This window comes from Astyanax mexicanus, chromosome 9 (genome assembly GCF_023375975.1).
Source record: "Astyanax mexicanus isolate ESR-SI-001 chromosome 9, AstMex3_surface, whole genome shotgun sequence".
In the NCBI taxonomy this organism is placed as follows: Eukaryota; Metazoa; Chordata; class Actinopteri; order Characiformes; family Acestrorhamphidae; genus Astyanax; species Astyanax mexicanus.
Window position 1 is genome coordinate 7,737,774 of NC_064416.1, and position 23,369 is coordinate 7,761,142.

Here is a 23,369-nt window from a genome sequence, read left to right on the forward strand (position 1 = left end):
CATGCATTTCCACTCATACTGATTCAGAAATCAGCAGCCCGTGCCAAAACAGCATGAGACTAAACCCTGCGTCCAATCTGCGGAGAGAAAGTAACAAAAAACAATGGAAAGCAAGGACAAGCAGACAAAGAGCTGCATCTCTGGAGAAACAGAGCAAAAACTAGCAGCAACAAAGCGCAGATAAATCCTGCGGTGATTAATATTTTTCGTTCCTTTTTTTTTCATTAAAGCAAATCAAACAGGATTAGGAGTGCGTGTAAACCTGCGTCAGTAAGAGTGTGCGCTTTTTTTTTTCTTTTTTAATCCCGTTTCTCCGTGTCCTGCCAACCGTTCGCCCTCCTTTCCAGCAGAGCGAGAGGCTGGGCTCACTCCATTCCTCACACACTCATCCATACACACACATTTCAGCATGTACTGAAGTGTGTGTGTGTATGTGAGTGTTCTTTCCATAGTATTCTGTATGAGTGTGTGTGTAAGTGCTGTTGTACACCCCGGTGGGTGTATGTGTGTGTGTGTGTGTGTGTGTGTGTGTGTGTGTGTGTATAATCCAACCCTAGCCTTACCCTCAGTAAAGTTCAGCTTCTGTCTCTTAGAATAGCTTTGGTCTCTTGTTATTTTTAGGAGTAAATATAATTTTTCCTGGAAAAGAGCAGCCAGCTGAACCAGGATGCTCACTAAAAGTTCATGTTCACATTACCCTGAGGGCATTAAGACCCAAAAAAGAAGAGACACATGTACACAAATTGCCGTGCAAAACTATTATAAGTCATTAAATTTGTGTGGAAAGCGAAATAAACTTCTGTATTTTGTGCTATATCTTTATTATCGTTATTCTAAGACTGATTATGAAAATGAATTTAAATGCAGTTATTTCCCTAGAAAAATTATAGATTAAGACATTTCCCTAACATATTTAAAGACATTTCCGGTAACACTTCCTATGAAAGTCATCTCTATGAGACTCTATAACCACATTCATAAGGCATTATAAACGTGGCTATAAATATTTATAAAAATGCATAACCCATTAAAGCCATGTTTATTAAGCATTTTGACTTGTGCTCATAATACATTATAAGCTGTGCTTATAATATATATGTTAAAATAGTATATAGTATATCTATCATTAATAATAAATCTAGTCCCACAATGAAAGTCTGGCCTTTTACTTGGAGCCCACAAAGACCTGTTATAATACATTATAATTTACTGTAACTAATATTATATTCAAGACAAGAATCATTTTTGTGTGGTTAAAATATATATTTATAGGATTACTGAGGGTGTGTTTATAAGTTGGAAGCTTTTTTAGTCATGATACAGTCTGCAAGCTGGGACTGAGTTTCTTGGTATTGATGTATATCATGTTATAAAGCTATACACAGCTATTAATGCATTATAATCACAGTTTATGATGGATGCATAATAAACATGGCTAATATGAATTATACATTTTTATAAATATGTATAACCATGTTTATTATGCCTTATGAACACATTATAATGTGCTATGTGTAAGTTTATAGAGTCTTATAGAGATTACATTCATAGAAAGTGTTACCATATTTACTTAACATATAAGATTTATACAAGAAATCAAGGCCAAGTCAACGCCAGATTATGGCCCAAATGCTTGGCTTGAGCTTGGCTAATGCAACTCAAGATCTGCATGTGGTGTTTGGCCGGGAAATGACCAACAACATCTATAGCCAATTTTCAATTTATTGTAGACACTGATACAACAATTTTTGATTCTTATTATTGACATGAAATACCATTATTTTGTGGTGAGGTGTGGTAATCAAACTCAAACATATACTAAACTTCATAGGGCCCAATCTTTCACTCTGCACAAGGTACGTCACAATGCTCATTGCTATCTTACAACCCATCAACCCTCTATTTTCATGGCTTGCGGCTATGCAACCATGCCATTTAAATAGCATTGGGGTTTAGGAATAAACCTACATAAATCTACACTGATGGGTGTGGTGGTCTGGAAGTAAGTTGTGTTCAGGTAAATTATGGTGTGTTTCTATCTTGGCGGCGGGAAATACAGGTGCACCACTGACTGATTAAAACCCTGACAACAGTCAACAGTCAGCTGCCCAATCATCCTATCTTAGTCATGCAGGATGTACACTCCCGCTCATTAAACACACACAAATAAAAATGCTGCACCACAGAATAAAGAATAAAATAACATTACTGTTTCCTTAAATGAGTTGCTGGTGTATCTTCATTGCATGAAAATGCAGGTCAGTATCCTTTGCTGAGACGCACAAAAGCACCACGCTGTTAAGATACAAACACGCCAAAGTCAGAGCTCATCTGGGTCTTAAAGGGAATGACAACTGACACACTGATTGGTTTATTTTTTTACGTTACACCTAAAACACACCCATGATTAAATAAGAAAATTAGTACATGCCTTTTGTGTGTTTCAAGCCAAGCAGGGTGTATTTTTTTGCGTCATCACCATACCAAATACAAACCAACTATGCACTATAGATCGATAAAATAGGGCCTATTAGGTTTTTGATATTTTGTTGGTTTTAGGTCAAGTTTTATTAACCAAAATTCAATATTGGTTGGTTTTTGACAGATACGTGACTCAGCTTTAGCCAAAACTTAGCCTCGAAACTTAGTCTCAAAACTTAGCCTCGACACTCAGAGTCAGAGCAAGAACAGGGTTTTAGATGTGTGTGTGTGTGTGTGTGTGTGTGTGTGTCTGAGGTATATATAGAGACATGCGGTGTGTGATGGGATGCAGGCTGGCAGGCTGCAGGCATGCGGAGGATGATGAACACAAGGTCGTTCACACACAGGAGCCATCGCATCCTGCAGAGCAACAGGTGCCAACACACACAGACACCGACCTGGGAGTGTAAGTGTGTGTGTGTGTGTGTGTGTGTGTGTGTGTTTGTGTGTTTGTGTAAGAGCCATTGACCTGTGCAGTAATTGGTCACCTTGAATCGCATCTAAAGCAGTAATCAACCCCCACACATATGTGCACAAACACACACATTTGTTTTGCTATATTTAGTGAGGACCCCCACTGATTTCTGTATTACAACAGCCAAAAATCACTTCATCTTTACTTAATCTAACCCCAAACATACCCACACTAACTTAACAAGACTAAAATTTAATCACAACCATAATAATCCTAAACTTAACCTAAACCTCAAACGTATATAAAACTTGATTAATCTTCTGTTTGTAACAATAACTATAACCATATTAATCAAAAGTACAACCTTAACCTTAGTTCCTAATCCTACTATTCCAAAATATATCCCAGAATCAACCACATTTTGGGGACTCTGAGAGGAGCTGCCACTATGATCAGGAGATTGCCGGTTCGAATCCTGTTCATGTAGTTTGCCATCAGCTACCAGAGCCCTGAGAGAGCACAATCGGCCTTGCTCTCTCTGGGTGAGTAGATGGCGCTTTCTCCCTATATGATTCCAAAGGGTGATGTCGATCAGCACAAGGCATCTGTGAGCTGATGTATCAGAACCCAGTCGCTGCGCTTTTCGTCCGAGTGCGCTGTGATGCCAATCAGCAATGCTACATCAGCAACAGTTTGTTATAAGGTGGAGTCTGACTTCACATGTATCGAAGGAGGCATGTGCTAGTCTTCACCCTCCTGGTGTTGGGGCACCAATAGTGATAGGGGGAGTGGGTTGGGTAATTGGCATTGCATTTTGGGGAGAAAAAGGGACAATATTAGAAAAAAAAAATCACAAGTTTCTGCTGTGTTGCTGTGCTAATAGCTATTCACTGTTCCAGCCTGAGTGATGCACTCTCAAGAGGGATATTTGGTTAGTGGAGTGAAAAGTCTTTATTTCTTTTCCTCCACCAGAGGAGTTAGTCTTACACATTCTACAAATACATGAGTTTTTAGAAATGGCAAACAAAAACAAATGCCAGACTGACCGTGCTAGCTCAATAGTTTTATCTGTATCGGTTAAACAAGGAACCAAAGCTGCTTATGACCAACAATGAGCCTTGCAAAGATATATATATATATATATATATATATATATATATATATATATTTTTTTTTTTTTTTTTTTTTTGATGAAAATTGGTTCAAATTGATACACAGTCGATCAATCTTTAATTACTAAAAATCTAATACAAATAATTTCTATTAATTTAAGACAGGCACACACACACAGTACATTAGAAAAAAGTCAGTGCAATGCCACATATGTTCACATATACCCACACACTGTCTACAGTCTCTAACACGCGACTCCGATGGCCTCAGATCTGCAGGGAATTCAGCACTTGCAGCCACGGGCTGTCTGCCTGCTCTCTGACTCAGGCTGCTTCATTTGCACAGAGGTTAGTCACAACAGCCCCTGACCCTCATTCCTACACTAAGTATGCAGTCTAAATTTAATAATGATGCTGTAATACACAAAAACGCAGCAAAGAGCGAGTCAAGGTTATCTAGCCAGAGCGTTAGCTGTAGCAGAGCTAATCACACTCGCTGATACGAGCAGAGAAAATACACCATTAAGATTCTCATTAAAACACCATTTACAGATCTGGCTTCTAGCAAGGTGAGGGAAGAGGCCAAACGGGGCAAAAGACACACAAGCAACAGCTACGGCTGCACAATACATACCCAATGATTGGCGTTATCTCGGTATCAGCCTTTGCGGTGTCAGTACAGCAGAGGACTGAGGTAGAGGAAAGGCATTCAGACAGCCTAGTAGATACATACTGTACAATATCATCTTAGCAAAATAAATAAATTATTATTATTATTATTATTATTATTATTTTACATAAATAAATATTTTTTTTCATTTTAGCCTATTTACCACCCAATTCAGGAGACCAGTTACATAGTTTCTGATTCATATGAACTCCTCCGATTACTAGTAAGGCCCCCAACACTAGGAGCATGAAGGGTGAGAGTGAACACATGCCCACTTACATGCACTCCTTTTAGTAAGCAGCCATCCTTACAAACATATCTACCATACATGTTGCTATATAGAACAATGGTGTTGATAAATGTCAGGTTTAAGTTCATTTCTACACTCCACTCACATAAGTTAAATTAAATAAAGCACTCATCATCATTCATGCTGAGACGCACAAAGTGCAGCACTGTTAAGATAAGAACGCCCCAAAGTCAGAACTCACCTGCCTCTTAAAGGGAATGACAACTTACACACACGTTACGCTCAAACTTAACCACACTCATGATTAATTAAGAGAATTAGTTCAAGCCTTTTTTGCGCGTTTTGAATCGTGCAAGGTGTTTTTTTTGCGACCTCATGATACCAAACACACACCGATATGCCCTAAATCCAGTTGCACAATATACGCAATTGACTGGTGCTCTATAGTTTACTAAAGTAGGGCCCTTAGTATCAATTTATTCAGCTTCTAATCTCTTCAAAATTGTCTATTTTTCAGATGAAATATACGAGCTGTACACGGCTAGGATAGTAACTTTAGCTAAGCTAACTTGGCCTTAGCATTTAGCCGTTTACCAAAAGACTCTATGGCTTTCTCAATGCAAATTTCAGTCACATTTTGATGTAGTACTGTCAGATTCATACAGACTGGCTTGGTAGTCATCACGTCTGCACTTGCAGTATAACATTTCAAATTAAAAGCCCTCTTCAGAGTTTCGTACCTGCAATTTCATTGCATTTCACAACATTCTAAAGCAGCGCCAGCAATGTGTTTGTATAAATTATGTATATCACAGAAATAATGTTCTACTTACCGAAGACTAGAGCAAAATAAATGATGGGCATTGCGTTTTACTGTCCTAGCTAAACTTTTTGGTTAGAAGCAGGTTTTTGAATGTGACAATTAATGCTCTTGAATGTTCAATCTGTCAAAAGTTTTCTGAATGTTCATAGAACGTTTTTTTTTTACTATTTAAGTTTTTTAAATAGTCGGGTGGTGTTGATAAAACATCACTTGTGTCAATTCATCTAGCTGGGAACCTTATAAGAGAAGCATTCTTATAATGTTCTAATAATTCTAATAATTCTAATAATTCTAATTCTAATAATTGTGATCCATTATTTAATATAATCACACATTTTCAGAACGCTCAAAACATCGCTGAAAGTACTTTCTTGTAATTAAAGGTTAATTACTTTTTTTGTAATTGTACCTTCAAAGGTATTATATTGGTCTTTACAGGGTCAGATATGTTTCTTTTGAAGTATAAAGTATTTTCTAACAGCAGGAAGTACAGATTTGTATAATTTAACCAGCCAAAAGGTACATTCACTATTGTGTATCACTGTACTAATAAAAAAATGTACACTGCCTGGCCAAAAAAAAGTCTCCACCTGGATTTAAGTAAGTAAATGATGTGGGGTTGATGCTGCAGTTGGTCTGCAGGTTTAGGTTCAGCAACAGTATGTGCTGAAAGAATGAGGTCAGCTGACTCTACCTGAATATACTGAATATAGACCAGGTTATTCCATCAACTTTGCCATAACCATCGACTCTCTCTCTCTCTCACCGACAAAGGTTGCTAGGAACCTGGGTGTCATGGTTGATGACCAGCTTCTCTTCACGCACCATGTGGCCTCAGTTGCTCGATCCTGCCGCTTTGCGCTTTACAACATCGGAAAAATTCGACCGTTTCTGACGCAACAGGCCACCCAACTCCTGGTACAAGCTGTGGTAATCTCACGCCTCGACTACTGCAATGCCGTACTAACTGGCCTCCCGGCCTGTGTAGTAAAACCACTACAGATGATTCAGAATGCAGCAGCACGTTTGGTCTTCAACCAACCAAAACGGGCACATGTCACCCCGCTGCTCATTGAGCTCCACTGGCTACCGGTTGCTGCTCGCATCAAATTCAAAACGCTTACAATCGCCTACAAGGTGATGACAGTACAGGCTCCTTCCTACCTGCACTCACTCCTGAAGGCTTACGCTACCTCCCGGCCGCTGCGCTCCTCCAATGAACGTCGCCTCGCTTTACCAAACAAACATTCACACAAAGCAATCCAGACTGTTCTCATACAGAGTTCCCCAATGGTGGAACAAACTACCTTCCACTACCAGATCAGGAGAATCTCTCGCTATCTTTAAGAAACTCCTGAAGACAGAGCTCTTCAAAGAGCACTTACTCTCCTAACACCTCTAACAAACTAACTAATTCTAACCTCATCTCCTTCTTCCTCTTCTCTACTCCTCTACCCCATTATTTCCCTCTGACCTCCTTAAGGCCCTATCTATAGATGCTTTATTTTTAACTTCTATTATTTTTGTACTTAACCTCTTCTATTATTTGCACTTCAATATTGTAAGTCGCTTTGGACAAAAGCGTCTGCCAAATGTAATGTAATGTAATGTAATGTAATGTAATGTAATCAATGGATGTCAGGATTCATGGGGCTGGAATTGTGAAAGAGTTCAGGGTTCAGGGAGCATGAGATCATCATTTTCACACATGGATTGAGAGAGTTCACCACAGAGTCCAGACCTTAACCTCATTGAGAATCTTTGGGATGTGCTGGAGAAGACTTTGAAACAATGGCACAGCGAATGCGTGCTGCAATCAAAGCTAAAGGTGCTCCAACCACATATTAGAGTGTGTGACCTGTTGTTTGGCCAGGTAGTACAAATCTGTACTTATTTTCCTTAGTGTGTAGTGTGATGATACTCTCCTATCACCCATGTTTATACGTTATTGAGTCCGTATCTTTCCCTCCTGGAGTTCCCTAAAGCCACTGCGCTCACAGATACATCCAACCGGTCAACAAAAGTCTCAGGCTAACACTCCAGCATGCAGCAGCTGCAATCTCCAAAACAAACGTCCGGAGCGGCACGACCTGTTTGTATTTACACACAGCTGCTTTCCTCTGATGCTATGACTGTGTGTGTGCGGGTGTGTATGTGTGTGTGTGAGGGTGTATTTACTCTCCAGCCTTGGCATCGGCGTGTGTGTAATGAGCGGCTGGGCAGAGAGAGAGAGAGAGAGAGGGTAGAAAGAGGGTCGTCGGTATAAGGGTGCCCATGCCAGGGAGAGAGAAGGGCAAACACAACCGCTTTAAAGCAGAATTCAGGAAAGTGTGGAGGGAAATTCTTCCTTTTTGTGCCGCTGCATGGATAGATACATGGATCAGTGTGAACGTTCTGGCCTCTATGTGTGTGTGTCAGTCAATGTGTGTGTGTATGTCAGTAAGTGTGTGTGTGTGTGTGTGCCATTGGCTGCAGGAAAACCAAATCCGTCCCTCACCTGTATAGAAATCATTCGGTGGTGCTTCAGTGCCCCCTTCTGATGAAACCTGGCGAAGCAGCCGACGCAGTAGTCCTCTCCGCATTCGGCGCACACCTGCAAAGCACCGACCAAAAAAAACGAATAAATAATTAAAAACCCCAATTACTCCAGGCAAGGTGCGTCTTTACAAAGAGCAGGAACTCTAATGTCTCTGCAAACACGTGTTAGAAAATTCAGCCTAAACTTCGCCTTAATAAACATTAAAATAAGGGAAAAAATGCAAACGTGAGCATCTTAAGGGAGCTCATCATTTTTTTTATTTTGAAGGAGTAAATGAGCGAGGGAGGAGGAGGAAAAGGTGGTGTGGATTTGATTGACAGGTGGATGGACAGAGTGAAACAGGATTTGAGACATGGTCATAATAATAAAGTACAATAAAGTATCTACTTGTGCAGCGTTGCAGTTCAGACTAACAGCAACTCTATAGTATCAAATCTCTCTCTCTCTCTGTCTTTCTCTATATATCTATATCTGTCTCTCTCTTTCTCTTAATATCCCTGTATTTCTTTCTCTGAGTCTCTCTCTCTCTTGCTCTCTCTAGCTGTATCTCTCTCTGAATCTCTTTCTTTCTCTGAGTCTCTCTTATATTTTCTCTCTCTTGCTCTCTGTCTCTCTCTCTATCTGTCTTTTGGTCTTTCTTTTTCTCTCACACTCTGTATTTCTCTCTTTCTCTGAGTCTCTCATGTTATCTCTTTCTGGCTCACTGTCTCTCTCTTGCTCTCTCTATCTGTATTTCTTTTTCTCTCTCTGAGTCTCTTATATTCTCTCTCTTTTGCTCTCTGTCTCTCTCTCTCTCTCTCTCACTCTATCTGTATTTCTCTCTGTCTCTGTCTTAGTCTCTCATATTCTCTCTTGCTCTGTCACTTTCTCTATTTCTCTTTCTCTCTCTGAGTCTCTTTCTCTCTCTTAGTGTCTCATATTCTCTCTCTTGCTCTGCCACTCTCTCCCTGAGTCTCTCTCTTTCTCTCTTCATCTGTATTTCTCTCTTTCTCTCTCTGAGTCTAATATTTTATCTGTTGCTCTCTCTCTATCTCTCTGCCCTTCTCTATGTATCTCTGTCTGTCTCCTCTTTTTTCTCTCACTGTCTCAAATTCTCTCCCTCTGTCTCTCTCTCTCACTCTCTCTATATGTATCTCTCTTTCTCTCGCTCTCATTCTTGCTCTATCTATCTATCTATCTATCTATCTATCTATCTATCTATCTATCTATCTATCTATCTATCTATCTATCTATCTATCTATCTATCTATCTAGAAATGTTAACCTCTTTTTCCAATCAGAGCAGTCAGTGGGATCTGAGGACAGAGTACAACACTGTTATCAGGTGGGCGGGGTTTAAACACTGAACGAACCCCTTCTGACACCAATATTTATATATATAAACTAATAATTCAAAACTGATACTGTGTTTTGCGAAGCAATACACACCTATGGGCTTGTACCTGTAGAAAATTACTGCTGTAGAATAGAACTCTCCAGAGCAGATAAACATGAACTTATTGACACCATGCCGAACAAAAGCATGAAAAGAGCAGTATATCCTCAATTTCAGAAGAAACAATAAAATAGCAGGTTTTCCAATACTAAACTTCTACAGTATCTGGGGTGATCAGTGTTTTTAGTCTGGCTCTGTTTCAGTATTGTTTGGTCTGCTTGGTGTAGCCTTTTCCTTCAAAGTCAAAAAATTCTGTACCAAGAGGCTCCCAGTGTCCTCAAGAGCTGACACACACCCACACACACACACACACATTTTCTAATCTCTGTTCTTTAGGACCACTTGCATGGCTGCCAATCCCACTGTCTCACATCTCCCCGGGTTGGGCAGTGTTGCTATTGTGGTGATAAGAAATCCTCCACACACACTGAGACACACACACACACACGTACACAAGCCTACACAAAAGAAGCTACCACACCATTGAAATAAAAGTGGGAACAGAGCACATAACACATACACACACCATTATATACCCCATTCTTTGGGGTCCTGAGTATAACAATAAAGTATGCAGAGATACAAATACAGGACTACAGTCTGTAATTATAGAACTATAGAGTGTCCTATATACAGTCAGGAGCTGAAAGTGGTAATGATGTTAGGTGTGTGTATACAGCTCTGGAATAATAAATGACCACTTAAACAAACTTCTGGAATACAAACAAGAGGAAGATGGATGATCACAAGCCATCAATCCAAGCTGAAGTGCTTGAATTGTTGCACCAGGAGTGGCATAAAGTTATTCAAAAGCAGTGTGTAAGACTGGTGGAGGAGAACATGATGCCAAGATGCATGAAAACTGTAATTAGAAAACCAGGGTTATTCCACCAAATATTGATTTCTGAACTCTTAAAACTTTATGAATATGAACTGTTTTAGACATTTCTCATTTTCTGCAAATAAATGCTCTAAATGACAATATTTTTATTTGGAATTTGGAAGAAATGTTGTCAGTAATTTATAAAATAAAACAACATTTGTTCATTTTACTGAAACATATACCTATAAATAGCAAAATCAGAGAAAGTGTTTCAGAAACTGAAGTGGTCTCTTATTTTTTTCAGAGCTTTATATATATATAAATATATATATATATATATATATACCAACTTAACAGAAACTGGAAGAAAAGAAAGTTAATAGTATTATTAATTTAACCATCTGAAACAAAGCCGAGCAGAGATTAATTGAAACACTAACTACGCACAGTAAAATACAGGCATTTAATTAAAAGCTTAATAAAAGGGAAATTAAAAGTGAGTAGAGATCTTGTCTCTATACTGTTTCAGTGCTTTACAGCAGCAGTAAAATCACTTATACAATGATGAAGTACATTATAATTTTTACTACACATTTAAACAGTTTACAGCATTTCTCTTTATTATGAAAAAAAGGAAATTGTATTGTTTATATTTTATTAATGTTTCATAACCTCTGTACAATCTTCGTACATCATTATTATTAATATTATTATTATCTCTCTTAGTGTGTGTATGAAGTACTGAGCAGAGCTGGCAGCACTACAGCATGTTTGTGAGCTGAACCCGGCTTTGTCTGTCGGACAAAGACTGCACTGTGCCCTCTCTCTCTCTCTTTCTCACTCTCTCACACACACTCACTCACACACTCTTTCACACTGGTAAGAGAGGGGGGTAATGAAAGGCTGAGAGTGGATGAGTGACTGCAGAGTAAAAGCAGAGGTAAAGGTGTGAAAGTTTGCATTTACAGAAAAAAAGACTGAAAGCAGCAGCAAGAAGCAAGCAACTCTTTCTCTCTCTCTCGCTCTCTCTCTCATACACACACACACACACACACTGTATTCAGTGTAGAGTGTATTCAGGGTGTTGGATGCTGCAAATAAGTAGTTGTGGACTGTATGGAACTTAAAGCCTCAAAGAAAACTGTCTTTATATTTCAATACTGGCTTTGTGATGTCACAAAAAAACAACAAAGAATTGATCCGCTCATTCATGTTCATGTTATAAGAAGTTACTCTGCGTTCACACTAGCAGGCAACAAGTCACGTCACCCCACTGAGGACCTATCAGATACCTACGTGTTTATTTTTCAAAGTACAGAGATTTATCCCATTTATTTTCAACGAGAAGTGTTGGCTCTGTCATACAAAGTCGCATGGTGCTTCATTGGTCCGGTGCATCAAGTCCGGGGGATACAACGCGAACAAATTTGAGCCGAGGTGAGCTTTATGCAATTGAATCCATCCAACGCAGAGCATCTATCCAATCATAGAGCAGCTGTTATGATGCCTTATTTGGTCCCCTAATCGCCGTGTATGAAAACATTTTAGTTCTGAGTTTCAAGCGTTCCAGAGAAGCATGGAAGAAAAGCTAATCACTGTGATTCCAGGCCTCCCTGTCCTTTATGATCAATCCCTGCTGATTTACAGGGACTCTGAGTAATACAGCATGAAGAAAGGTTGCTGGGATTGTTGGGGTCTCCGGGGGATGTTAAAAATATGAATATGTAATTGAATTTAAAAAGTTTGCTTTTGTTAGCCTATATGCTGCTCATCATACAGTGTTATAAAGCTCAATTGAACATATTTATTTATTTTGCTATAATGGACCAGGCCTGCATCATGCGGAGGAGGGCGTAATCTGAGATTCATGTTGCTTGGGCGTACAGTTCAGTACTATTTGAGATGGTTCTCAAGCCAGGTTCCCCATGCAGCTAAGGTGAGTGACGAAGATGAGGGTGGAGATGGGGTAAAGGTGGGTGCAAGGTCAATAGTCACGAAGGTAAGGAGGGAGCGACTGGGAGGTATATTTATATATATATATATATATATATATATATATATATATATAGGGGATGAAGCTCAGGCAATAGAGGTGTGGTCCAAGTCCCAAAATTTTGTTAATTCTTAGTAACACAAACATTTATACGTTTTAAGTTATAGGACATAAAGCAAAACATTTTCTGCAATGCCAGATTAACCGCAATCAGTGACCTTACCTATTCTGAGTTTTGATGGTGAAGGTAAAAGGACATACAGTAAACATACAAAAAGGTGGAACAACTACCTGTTTGGAGTTTTTTACACACTATAGCCAATAATGACAATAACAATAATAAACCAAGCGAAATAAGCGCTGTCTCTATGATCGAGAGATCGCTGGTTCGAATTTCAGTCATGCAGCTTGCCATCAGTTGCCGGAGCCCTAAGAGAGCACAATTGATTTTGCTCTCTCTGGGTGGGTCGATGGCTCTCTTACCCCTCATCACACCTAGGGCGATGCGCTTTCGTCCAAACACTCTGCCTACAACAGTTATTCACATGTATCAGAGGAGGCATGTGCTAGTCTTCACCCTTCTTGTGTTGAGGCATCACTAGTGATGGGGGACATACAGCTAAGTAGCAGGTAAATTCAATTAGGACAATTGGGAGAAAATGAGAAAAACAATTGAAATTAATTATATAAAAAAACAAGGATAAACCCCGAAACCATGAAAACTCTAAAGAATCTGAACTCACACCATGTCCATCTGCACCTCCGTAATCTGCCACAATGAAGGAAAAGACAGAAAGGACAGACATCTGTCATCCCATTTCCTCCAGACCCGTCTGAAACATGAAGCCAGACAAACGAGAGGAAAAACAGATCGCCTCTCCAAGTCCCTGAACTCCACTAAGGTGAACCGTGCAAAGATTTTTTAAGTTAGCGTCACTAAAATCAGTTACCGGAGTCAAGAAGATGGATGGATGGATCAAGCGGGGGAATGGAGGATGAATAAATGGGTAGACGGTTATGTGGATGGATGGGGGGTCACTGAGCTACACCTCTGAATGGAATACAAGACAACATGTCTAGACACCCCGAAGGCAGTGACAGAGGAGGGAGCGGTAGCAGCATTCAAGTGTTCAGATTTCACCCTCAGAGTATTATTAATATATATTTACCATAATGAGAGACTGTAGCTCCTCCCCCTCCTCAGTGTTTAATATCACAATACCTACATTTAGAGTGTTATTATTAATATATATTCACCCTAATGAGAGACTGTAGCACCTCCTCCTCCTCAGTGTTTAATATCACAATACTTACACAATACCTAGATTGTGTACATTTAGAGTGTTATTATTAATATATCACAATACCTACATTTAGAGTGTTATTATTAATATACCCTATGAGAGAGGCAGCTCCTCCTCCTCCTCCTCCTCAGTGTTTAATATCACAATACCTACATTTAGAGTGTTATTATTAATATATATTTACCCTAATGAGAGACTGTAGCTCCTCCTCCTCAGTGTTTAATATCACAATACCTACACTTAGATTGTTATTATATATATATATATATATATATATATATATATATATATATATATATATATATATATATATATATATATATATATATGTATATATATATATATTTAATATCACAATACCTACATTTAGAGTGTTATTATTATATATATATATATATATATATATATATATATATATATTCACCCTAATGAAAGACTGAGAGACTGTAGCTCCTCCTCCTCAGTGTTTAATATCACAATACCTACATTTACAGTGATATTATTAATATATATTCATCCTAATGAGAGACTGTAGCTTAATATAACAATACCTACATTTATTTTTGGCAAGCCATTAAACGCGCACCATTTGGCTTGATTTAGCACGTGTCATTGTGTCTTTGCTGTCGTAATGATGGGAAAAGGACACCTTGCATGGCTCAAAACATGCAAAAGGCATGTACTAATTCTTCACACCCATCATGAAAACAGACTGTTGTAGGGGTGTAAAATAGCAATGAGCATCACAACGCACCTTTTACAGGGTGTAAGACAGGGTTCTTTGAGTGTGTTATTAATATTCTGTATAACTATATATCCATCTTCTATTTGATATACTCACCAGTCCAGCAGTTTTGGCTTCACACTGGCCGCACAATTTGCCCTTCAGTCTCGGCTTACGACTGGATCCCGGTGTCTGGTCCACAGGTTGAGGTCCTGGCACTTTTTCAGGTGGTTTGCGTGTCTCTGTAATTGAATAAACACACACCAAACTTAAATACTGGAGGTCTGGTTACTGAAAGAAACCTAGTGTTTATTTGTTTTGTTTTTTTTCACTCTGCACTTAAGAACTCTGATTTACTAAGTATAAAAGGGCGTTTTCACACCTGTAGTTGTGAAAGTTTCTATGGTCTGAATCATTTGATGAGTTTGTTTATTTGGAGTGTTTTCTTCCTCTGTTTGGTTTGGTTTCACACAGGCACAAACCAATAAACCATGCAAGCACATCCTCTCCTCTAATTGGTCAGAGCTGTCTGTTTTGGGAGCAGAAATGCTAAAAATGTGCCGCTGCGCTTTTAAACACAGTGTTTTAAATGGGATGTTCAGTGCAAATGCGAGCAGTGAACGCAGCACAGTACTGCGCTCTTAGTGTGTAAACAGCATAGAGCAGCAGAGACAGCGTTTGTTCATAGCAGTATATTATCTGGCTAATATATCAGATTAAACTGTGCCTAATCAGCATTTTAGTTTAATTAAAATGAGTATATTTTATATATGGGTCATATGGATATATTTGAGACCAAGACCAAAGACCAAGACCAAAATCTGCACTTTGGGGTCAAACTTGGTGGTGTAATTAATTGTGTTAAAAAATAATAACGCATTACTGATTCCAAAGTTATAGTGTATATTCATTGCAGGGGTTGGAAAGTGAAACTAAAACACCTGATTTTAGACCACAATAATTTATTGTGGTGACGGACAGTTCTGGTGGAAACAGGAGAGTTGAGTTGCACATTGAATTCTGCCATGATTTGGGCAGCCGTGGTTTTATGTTTTTTAGATGCAATCCGGGTCAGCACCCGAACATCCCTTTCAGACAGCTTCCTCTTACAGCGTCCACAGTTAATCCTGTTGAATGTGGTTGGTCCTTCTTGGTGATATGCTGACATTACCCTGAATACCGTGGCTCTTGATACATCACAAAGACTTGCTGTCTTGGTCACAGATGCGCCAGCAAGACGTGCACCAACAATTTGTCCTCTTTTGAACTCTGGTATGTCACCCATAATGTTGTGTGCATTGCAATATTTAGAGCAAAACTGTGCTCTTACCCTGTTAATTGAACCTTCACACTCTGCTCTTACTGCTGCAATGTGCAATTAATGAAGATTGACCAGGCTGCTCCAATTTAGCCATGAAACCTCCCACACTAAAATGACAGGTGTTTCAATTTCATTGTCCAACCCCTGTATATTATATGTCGATGGGATGGTTGTTCCAGGACACTGATACTGTTAATCCAAGCTTGCAGTCTCCTCCCAACTCAGAAATACTACAGCTTTCAATTGAAACGAAAAATATATATTTTTTAGGGACTACTGCTTTAAGCATAATCCTGATCATTTGCGATGCTACACACAGACAAATGCACACATTCCCATCTACAGCTCAGACACCCACCTGGCAGGGAATCCTCCTTCAGCACTCTTATCTTCATCTTGCCAGCAGAAAGCTGTCCAAAAAGCCACACACAGAAAGTTCAGCTAGCAGGGTGTTATCAGCCGCACTGGGGGAGTGTTTTACAGCACTTTTATTAAAACAGGCCTGTCTGTTACACTTAACACTGCATATACACGGGGACAGGAGCTGAACTGTGGTCAGGCGTCACTGGAGTGTAACTGTGGGAGCTTATGGCATTGTGTTTGTGTGAGGAAATCTAATCCACTCAGAAATAGAGAGAGCGAAACTCAGATCAAGGCTCACTTTGACTCTGTTCTCTTTACTCCGCGGCCCGCTGCTGGCCTGGGCAGACTTCCAGCGGAGAGCGCCAGACTTCCTGTGAGAAACACATCAAAACACAGAGAGAGTCAGTCTACCGGTGCTAGCCACGCTACTCGGCTCTCCAGGAACATTTTTAAATGAAACGCATTGGCCGGTGTTGAGTGCGTCAGAGGTGGAGGTGGATTTCAGCTGCTGTGCTGATCAAACCCAAAACATGCATTAAAAGTCTGAAAAAAAATCATTTGATCATTTATCAGGTACTCTGTAAAGGTTTTGAAGCAGCTGTGAATGAATTAAACACTCCTTTTCTGGGCTGTATTAATTTACTCAGTAAAACTAAAAGTAATACTAGAATTAATATAAATAAAATCCATTAAAAAGTATACAGATGCATATTTTTAAGTTACTTTATTTTAGTAATTCAGGTCAAAATTTGAAACGCATATATTCTATAGATGTATTACACACATAGTGATCTATTTTAGGCGTTTATTTAAAAAATCAGGGTCTCAAAAAAATTGAATATTATCAAAGACCAATTGGTACTTTTAATGCCGTGTGGGCAGTGTGCCAAGGCCTGCTGGAAAATGAAATCCACATCTCAATAAAAGTTGTCAGTAGCAGAGGGAAGCATGAAGTGCTGTTAGATGTTGTGGGAAAACACTGCACTGACTGTAGACTTGATAAAATAAAACACAGTGGACCGAATGAATTGTAAAAATTACTGATGATCAGTGATGGTTTGAAGAACCGGTAACACTTTACTTGGATGGTCCATTTGATGGCCTCTTTGATGCTCAACTGACATTCAACTAACATTCAACTACATGTCTATTAAATGCAAATGAACTAAAAGGTGAAAGTAAATGATTCTCTATTGAATATAACCCTACATTCAACTCTAATCCAAATGCTTATCTTAATGTTTTAGGATTGGGTTTAGGGTTAAATTTTAAGTTTAGGTTAAGGTTAGGGTTAGGTGTAGGGTTAGATTTTAGGGTTGATTAAGGGTTAAGGTTAGGGTTAGGTGTAGGGTTAGATTTTAGGGTTGAGTAATGGTTGGGGTAAGGGTTAGGTGTAGGGTTCGATTTTAAGGTTGATTAAGGGTTAAGATTAGGGTTAGTTGTAGGGTTGGTTTCTATTTTTAATCATTTACATTCAACATAGGGTTAAGTTAAATTTAATGGACATTCAATTCAGTGTTAGTTAAATGTCAGTTGAGCATCAATAAGGCCATAAAATGGACCATCCAAGTAAAGTGTTACTGAAGAACCAGACAGAGGATAAGGATGGGGATAGGTTTAGGTTAAAAATAAGATTAGAGTTAGTATGGTTAAGATACAGGTGTAGATTTATGTGCCTATAATTATATAAAAGTCAATGGCAGTCCTCATTAAATATAATGAAACAAACATAGATGTGTGTGTGTTTGTATGTGTGTGTGAGGCAGAGAGTACTAGCACTGTCAGACTGTATCTCTCTCTGCTTCCAGCTCTTCCGAGCTGCTCATCCTCAGCCTCCGCAGACGAGAGTTGACAGTGTTTTCATAACACTGTTCCAGAGGTGAAGACATGTCACGACGTATCATGACCAACGTGTGTCTTTCAGGATGATTACATCATGAGTCCAACACATCTTGCATAGTGGTTACGTCATGTGATTAAAGTGACTTTTAGAACTAAACTCCTTTCAAAAGTCCTTCCATAATGACTGTCATATAGACATTATTTCTTTAATATCAGGTAACTAACATGATATTACAATCCAATTAGTTAATATCTAGTACATGCAAAGTCTATAGCTGATTATCTCTTCCAATACATTTCAATATAAACTCTCCTACTGCAGTGTGTTGCCACTGGAGACCATGTGAGGGATTGTGAGAGACATATACCAGCCATGTCCTCGATTTCTCAGCCATTTCTACAATTGAAGGATTTAACAAAAAAAACATAATGACCTTCAGTGACATAAGGCCTTACACTATGTTTACACTATCAGGCCACAGAGCAACAGGTGACCATACATTTCCTTTAGGAGCGTACAATTTGTAGCCCCAAAAAGCGACAAATGAAGAGTTTCTTAACTTTTATGCAAAGTAATTAAGGTGAACATTTGGGTTTGGCATTCAAAGATTAATATGAGACAAAAGATCAACATTTCAGCTTTTGTTTCCAGGTTACATCTGGATCTGATACACAGTTCAGAAGATAGCTTTGGTCTGGAACCACCTATTGAGACAAAAGTATTGGGACAGGTAAACTTAAAATACACTAAAGTAAATAGCCTTTCTATCGCATTGGTAAATGTCAATCTTTGTCTCATTAGTTCATAATCAGTCCATAGGTTTGTGTTTGTACTTCTTGGTAAACTTCAGCCTGGTATTCATATTCAACTTGTTAGTTAGTGGTTTTTACCTTCTGGTGGAGCCTCTGTTTTTTTGTTCAGAAAATCTTCTGTGAACAGTAAATTGTGATACCTTCACTCCTGCACTCTGGAGGTTTTTGCTGATGTCACTAACAGTTGTTTTAGCGTTTTTCTTTACAGCTCTTACAATGTTCCTGTCATCAGCTGCTGTGGTTTTCCATAGTCTACATGTTCACCATCTGTTATGTAGTACACCAGTGATGACTTTCTTCTTCATGACATTCCAAACAGTTGTTCTGGCTATGGTCAATATTTGTGGACACATCTGGGCCATAAAATACACCTAAGAGTTACATGTTCCAATACTTTTGCTCATAAGAAAAATGTGTGGGTTAAGACAAGAAGTGCTATCTTTTGAACTCTGTATCAGATCCAGGTGTAAATACCTGGAAATAAATCTTAAAAGTTAATCTTATGACTCATATTCGTCTTTTAATATCAAACTCAAATGTTTTTTGTCTAAAGTAGAAATTAATGGATTGACTTGACACTCCAATACTTTTGCTTAAATAGAGACGTGGGTACTTTATACAGTGGATAAAGTAAGACAGACAGACAGCCGGAGAAAGAGAGCAGTGGAGACAAAGAGAGAGAAATACAGAGAGAGAGCAGTAGAGAGAGAGAGAGACAGAGACAGAGAGAGAGAAATACAAAGAGAGAGAGAAATACAAAGAGAGAGAGAGAAATACAAAGAGAGAGAGAGAGAGACAGAGAGAGACTTTTGACTTTTAACAACACTTTATTATAACCAAATCGTGTTATATCATCTTAAAAGTCAAGTTTAGGCAGAGAGCAGTGGAGACAGAGAGAGAGAAATACAGAGAGAGAGACAGAGAGAGAAAAACAATGAAAGAGAGCAGTAGAGAGAAACAGAGGGACAAATAGAGAGGAATACAAAGAAAGATAGAAGTAGAGAGAGAGAGAGAGAGAGAGACAGAGAGAGAGCAGTAGAGAGAAACAGAAAAACAGAGAGAGAGTAATACAAAGAAAGAGAGCAGTAGAGAGAGAGACAGAGAGAGAGAAATTCAGAGAAAGAGAGCAGTAGAGAGAGAGAGACAGAGAGAGAGAAATACAAAGAAAGAGAGCAGTAGAGAGAGAGACAGAGAGAGAGAAATACAGAGAAAGAGAGCAGTAGAGAGAGAGACAGAGAGAGAGAAATACAAAGAAAGAGAGCAGTAGAGAGAGAGAGACAGAGAGAGAGAAATACAAAGAGAGCAGTAGAGAGAGAGACAGAGAGAGAGAAATACAAAGAAAGAGAGCAGTAGAGAGAGAGAAATACAAAGAAAGAGAGCAGTAGAGAGAGAGACAGAGAGAGAGAAATACAAAGAAAGAGAGCAGTAGAGAGAGAGACAGAGAGAGAGAAATACAGAGAAAGAGAGCAGTAGAGAGAGAGACAGAGAGAGAGAAATACAAAGAAAGAGAGCAGTAGAGAGAGAGAGACAGAGAGAGAGAAATACAAAGAGAGCAGTAGAGAGAGAGACAGAGAGAGAGAAATACAAAGAAAGAGAGCAGTAGAGAGAGAGACAGAGAGAGAGAAATACAAAGAAAGAGAGCAGTAGAGAGACAGAGAGAGAGAAATACAGAGAAAGAGGGCATTAGAAAGAGAGCGAGAGACAAAGAGAGAAATACAGAGAGAGAGAGCAGTATAGAGAGACTGAGAGAAAGACAGAGAGAGAGAAATACAGAGAGAGAGCAGTAGAGAAAGACGAGAAATATGGGAGGACGGGGAGGGGGAGGGGGAGAAGGGGGGAAGCAGAGGGGGAAAGAGAGAGAGAGAGAAGGGGAGAGAGAGACACGGAGAGAGATAGATAGACACAGAGAGAGACAGCTCTACATCATCACAGAAATCAGCTTAATCAACAGACTAATCACAACTCTCCTTAAATAATTACAACATAAAACACTGTTATTAATATCTTATTCATTTATTTTCATTTTTTTATTATTTATTTATATTTACTTTTATATGTTAGATATGTTAATATACATATTTGTATACTTATTGTTATATATATATATACACACACACATATATATATATATATATATATATATATATATATATATATATATATATATATATATATTTTTTTTTTTTTTACCTCTTGTATAATAACTTTTTGTTTCATTGCTTTGGCAAAAGTTGTTAATTGCAATTCATGCCAATAAAGCTATTTTAAATTGAAAATTAAAAATTGACAGAGAGAGAGAAATACAGAGAGAGGGAGCAGTAGAGAGAGAAAGAGAGAGACAGAGAGAGAGAAATACAGACAGAGAGCGCAGTAGAGAGAGAGAGATGCAGGTCTGTATGCTGTCCACTCTTGTTAGAAGCTGTTTATCTGCTGGCCTTCATCACTCACAGTGAGGCTCATTGGGGGGATTAGAGCACACTGAGCTGCTGACAGCACCTGCGGGAGGTGTGTGTGAGCAGCGTGGCAGTGTGCTAACATCGGGAAGATTAGCGCGCACACACACACACACACACACACACACAGCGTAGCATGCTGACTGTCACCTAACTCTCCCTCAGTCTTTGAAAAGAACTGCAGTTTTGTTCCTACCTCCCTCTGACTGTCCGCCCTTCCGAAATTTGGCACTCGATCAGCATCTAAAGTTTATTATTTTCGCACTGAAGCAAATAATGGACATCTAAACCCCAACAATTATCTCTGATAGTTAGTATAAGCATTTTTAGTATTGTGTAGAATCCTTGTGGGGCTCACATGGGTGGAACGTGGGCTTGGTGGGTTCCAGGTGTGCATTGGCTCTGAGTGGATTTGTACATTTGATGGGCTCCATCATTAAAGCTCACCTTAATCTCACATGATCTCATCTTGTTTCCATCTAGGCACCATGTTCTATGTACAACCCACACACGGCCCATGTTTAACTATTCCTGCTCCCATTACTGACCTTGGTGAGGTCCATCAGTGACATCCATATATATAACCAATATGGAACCCATGGACAAAACTTCCTGGTTTCCAGTTGGCCTACCCATACAGGTCCCACATGGGTATATTATCTTTTTTCTTTGTTTACTCTAGGGGCTGCCACTATGATCAGGAGATCACTGGTTCGAATTCTGTTCATGTAGCTTGCCATCAGCTACCGGAGCCCTGAGAGAGCACAATTGGCCTTGCTCTCTCTGGGCGGGTAGATGGTGCTTTTCCCCTCTTCACTCCAAAGGGTGATGTGGATCAGCACAAGGCGTCTGTGAGCTGATGTATCAGAACCGAATTACTGCGCTTTCCTCCGGGCGCTTCAAAAAGAGGCGCAGTCTGATTTTACATGTATCGGAGGACGCATGTGCTAGTCTTCACCCTCCTGGTGTTAAATTAATCACACATTAGTGAAAACTTGGCGGAATTTACAGTACAGAATATGGTAACTTGCTTTTATAGCCTACAACACATTGGCTAGGCAAATAACTATTATATAAAATATAATGTAAAACCCAATGTAAGGTACAGTAGCCCTGGTGGCCAAGACTACACACTGAGGGTAAGTTAGGATTGGGAAACACGCACATTATGCAAATAATAAGGAGTGGGAGGAGTTTAATTAAATATCTGTGGAGTTGGGCAGGATTTATTGGGTTTATTTGGGTTTACACTGAAATGTTAGAATCTGGAGAGCCCTGACATTTAAAAATACGAGGCATTAATAACTTAAAAAAACAATTTTTACATCGTATAATGCTAGCTTCAGCTCACTGAACTAAAATAACATAGACATAACAGAGCTGAAGCTAGCATTATAGGATGTAAACAGTGTTATTTAATAAGCTTCTTTTAAGCTACTTTTTAAGTTATTAATGCCTCATTTTAAATATCAGTACAATAGCAAGCAAGAAGGTGTGGAGCTACTTTGAGCTGGATAACGGTGGAAAAAGTGATTTATCAGGGGAATTATGCCCCGTGTCACTCAGTCTAAATGGTGTTTGGACAAACTGTTAAAATATCTGGATCTCAGAACGCTGTGGGAGAACGGAGGTGTGCTGTTCATCAAAGGTTAGTACTTTTTATTATGTTTTACTACAGCAAAAGTCCATTTTACTTTGATGCTAATTGTTTGGTAAGTTTTATCAGTGTAAAACTAATGCAGCAAGCTTGTTCTGGTTGGGATAAACATTCACTCGACTGTGATCAGCTGCCCACTGCTGAACAGAAGGCAAGCTCAGCTTTTTCAGACTCCTCCACCTGCAAACAACTGGCCTGTGACCGGGAGCTTTTCCTCACTCGCTGTCGGATCTGTCGCAGCCATGACAATGTTGAAGAACAAAACAAGAGGAGCCCATGTGGAGTTCGGGACCTGAACTGAGAGGATGCGAGTGGATTGTGAGTTCACGAGTGCAGGTGTCAGTGTGGTTCT

General features: G+C 39.2%; 1 protein-coding gene across 1 annotated transcript in view; it reads right to left on the reverse strand.

Moving 5' to 3' along the window:
* Nucleotides 1-23,369, reverse strand: part of zbbx (zinc finger, B-box domain containing) — an 84,476-nt gene that overhangs the window by 52,758 nt on the left and 8,349 nt on the right. The window contains exons 4-7 of the mRNA XM_049483311.1: nt 16,551-16,623; nt 16,248-16,299; nt 14,686-14,810; nt 8,249-8,344 (exon numbers count right to left, since the gene is read on the reverse strand). Coding sequence (XP_049339268.1) covers nt 8,249-8,344; nt 14,686-14,810; nt 16,248-16,299; nt 16,551-16,623 — 346 coding nt within the window. The remainder of the gene's footprint in view (nt 1-8,248; nt 8,345-14,685; nt 14,811-16,247; nt 16,300-16,550; nt 16,624-23,369) is intronic.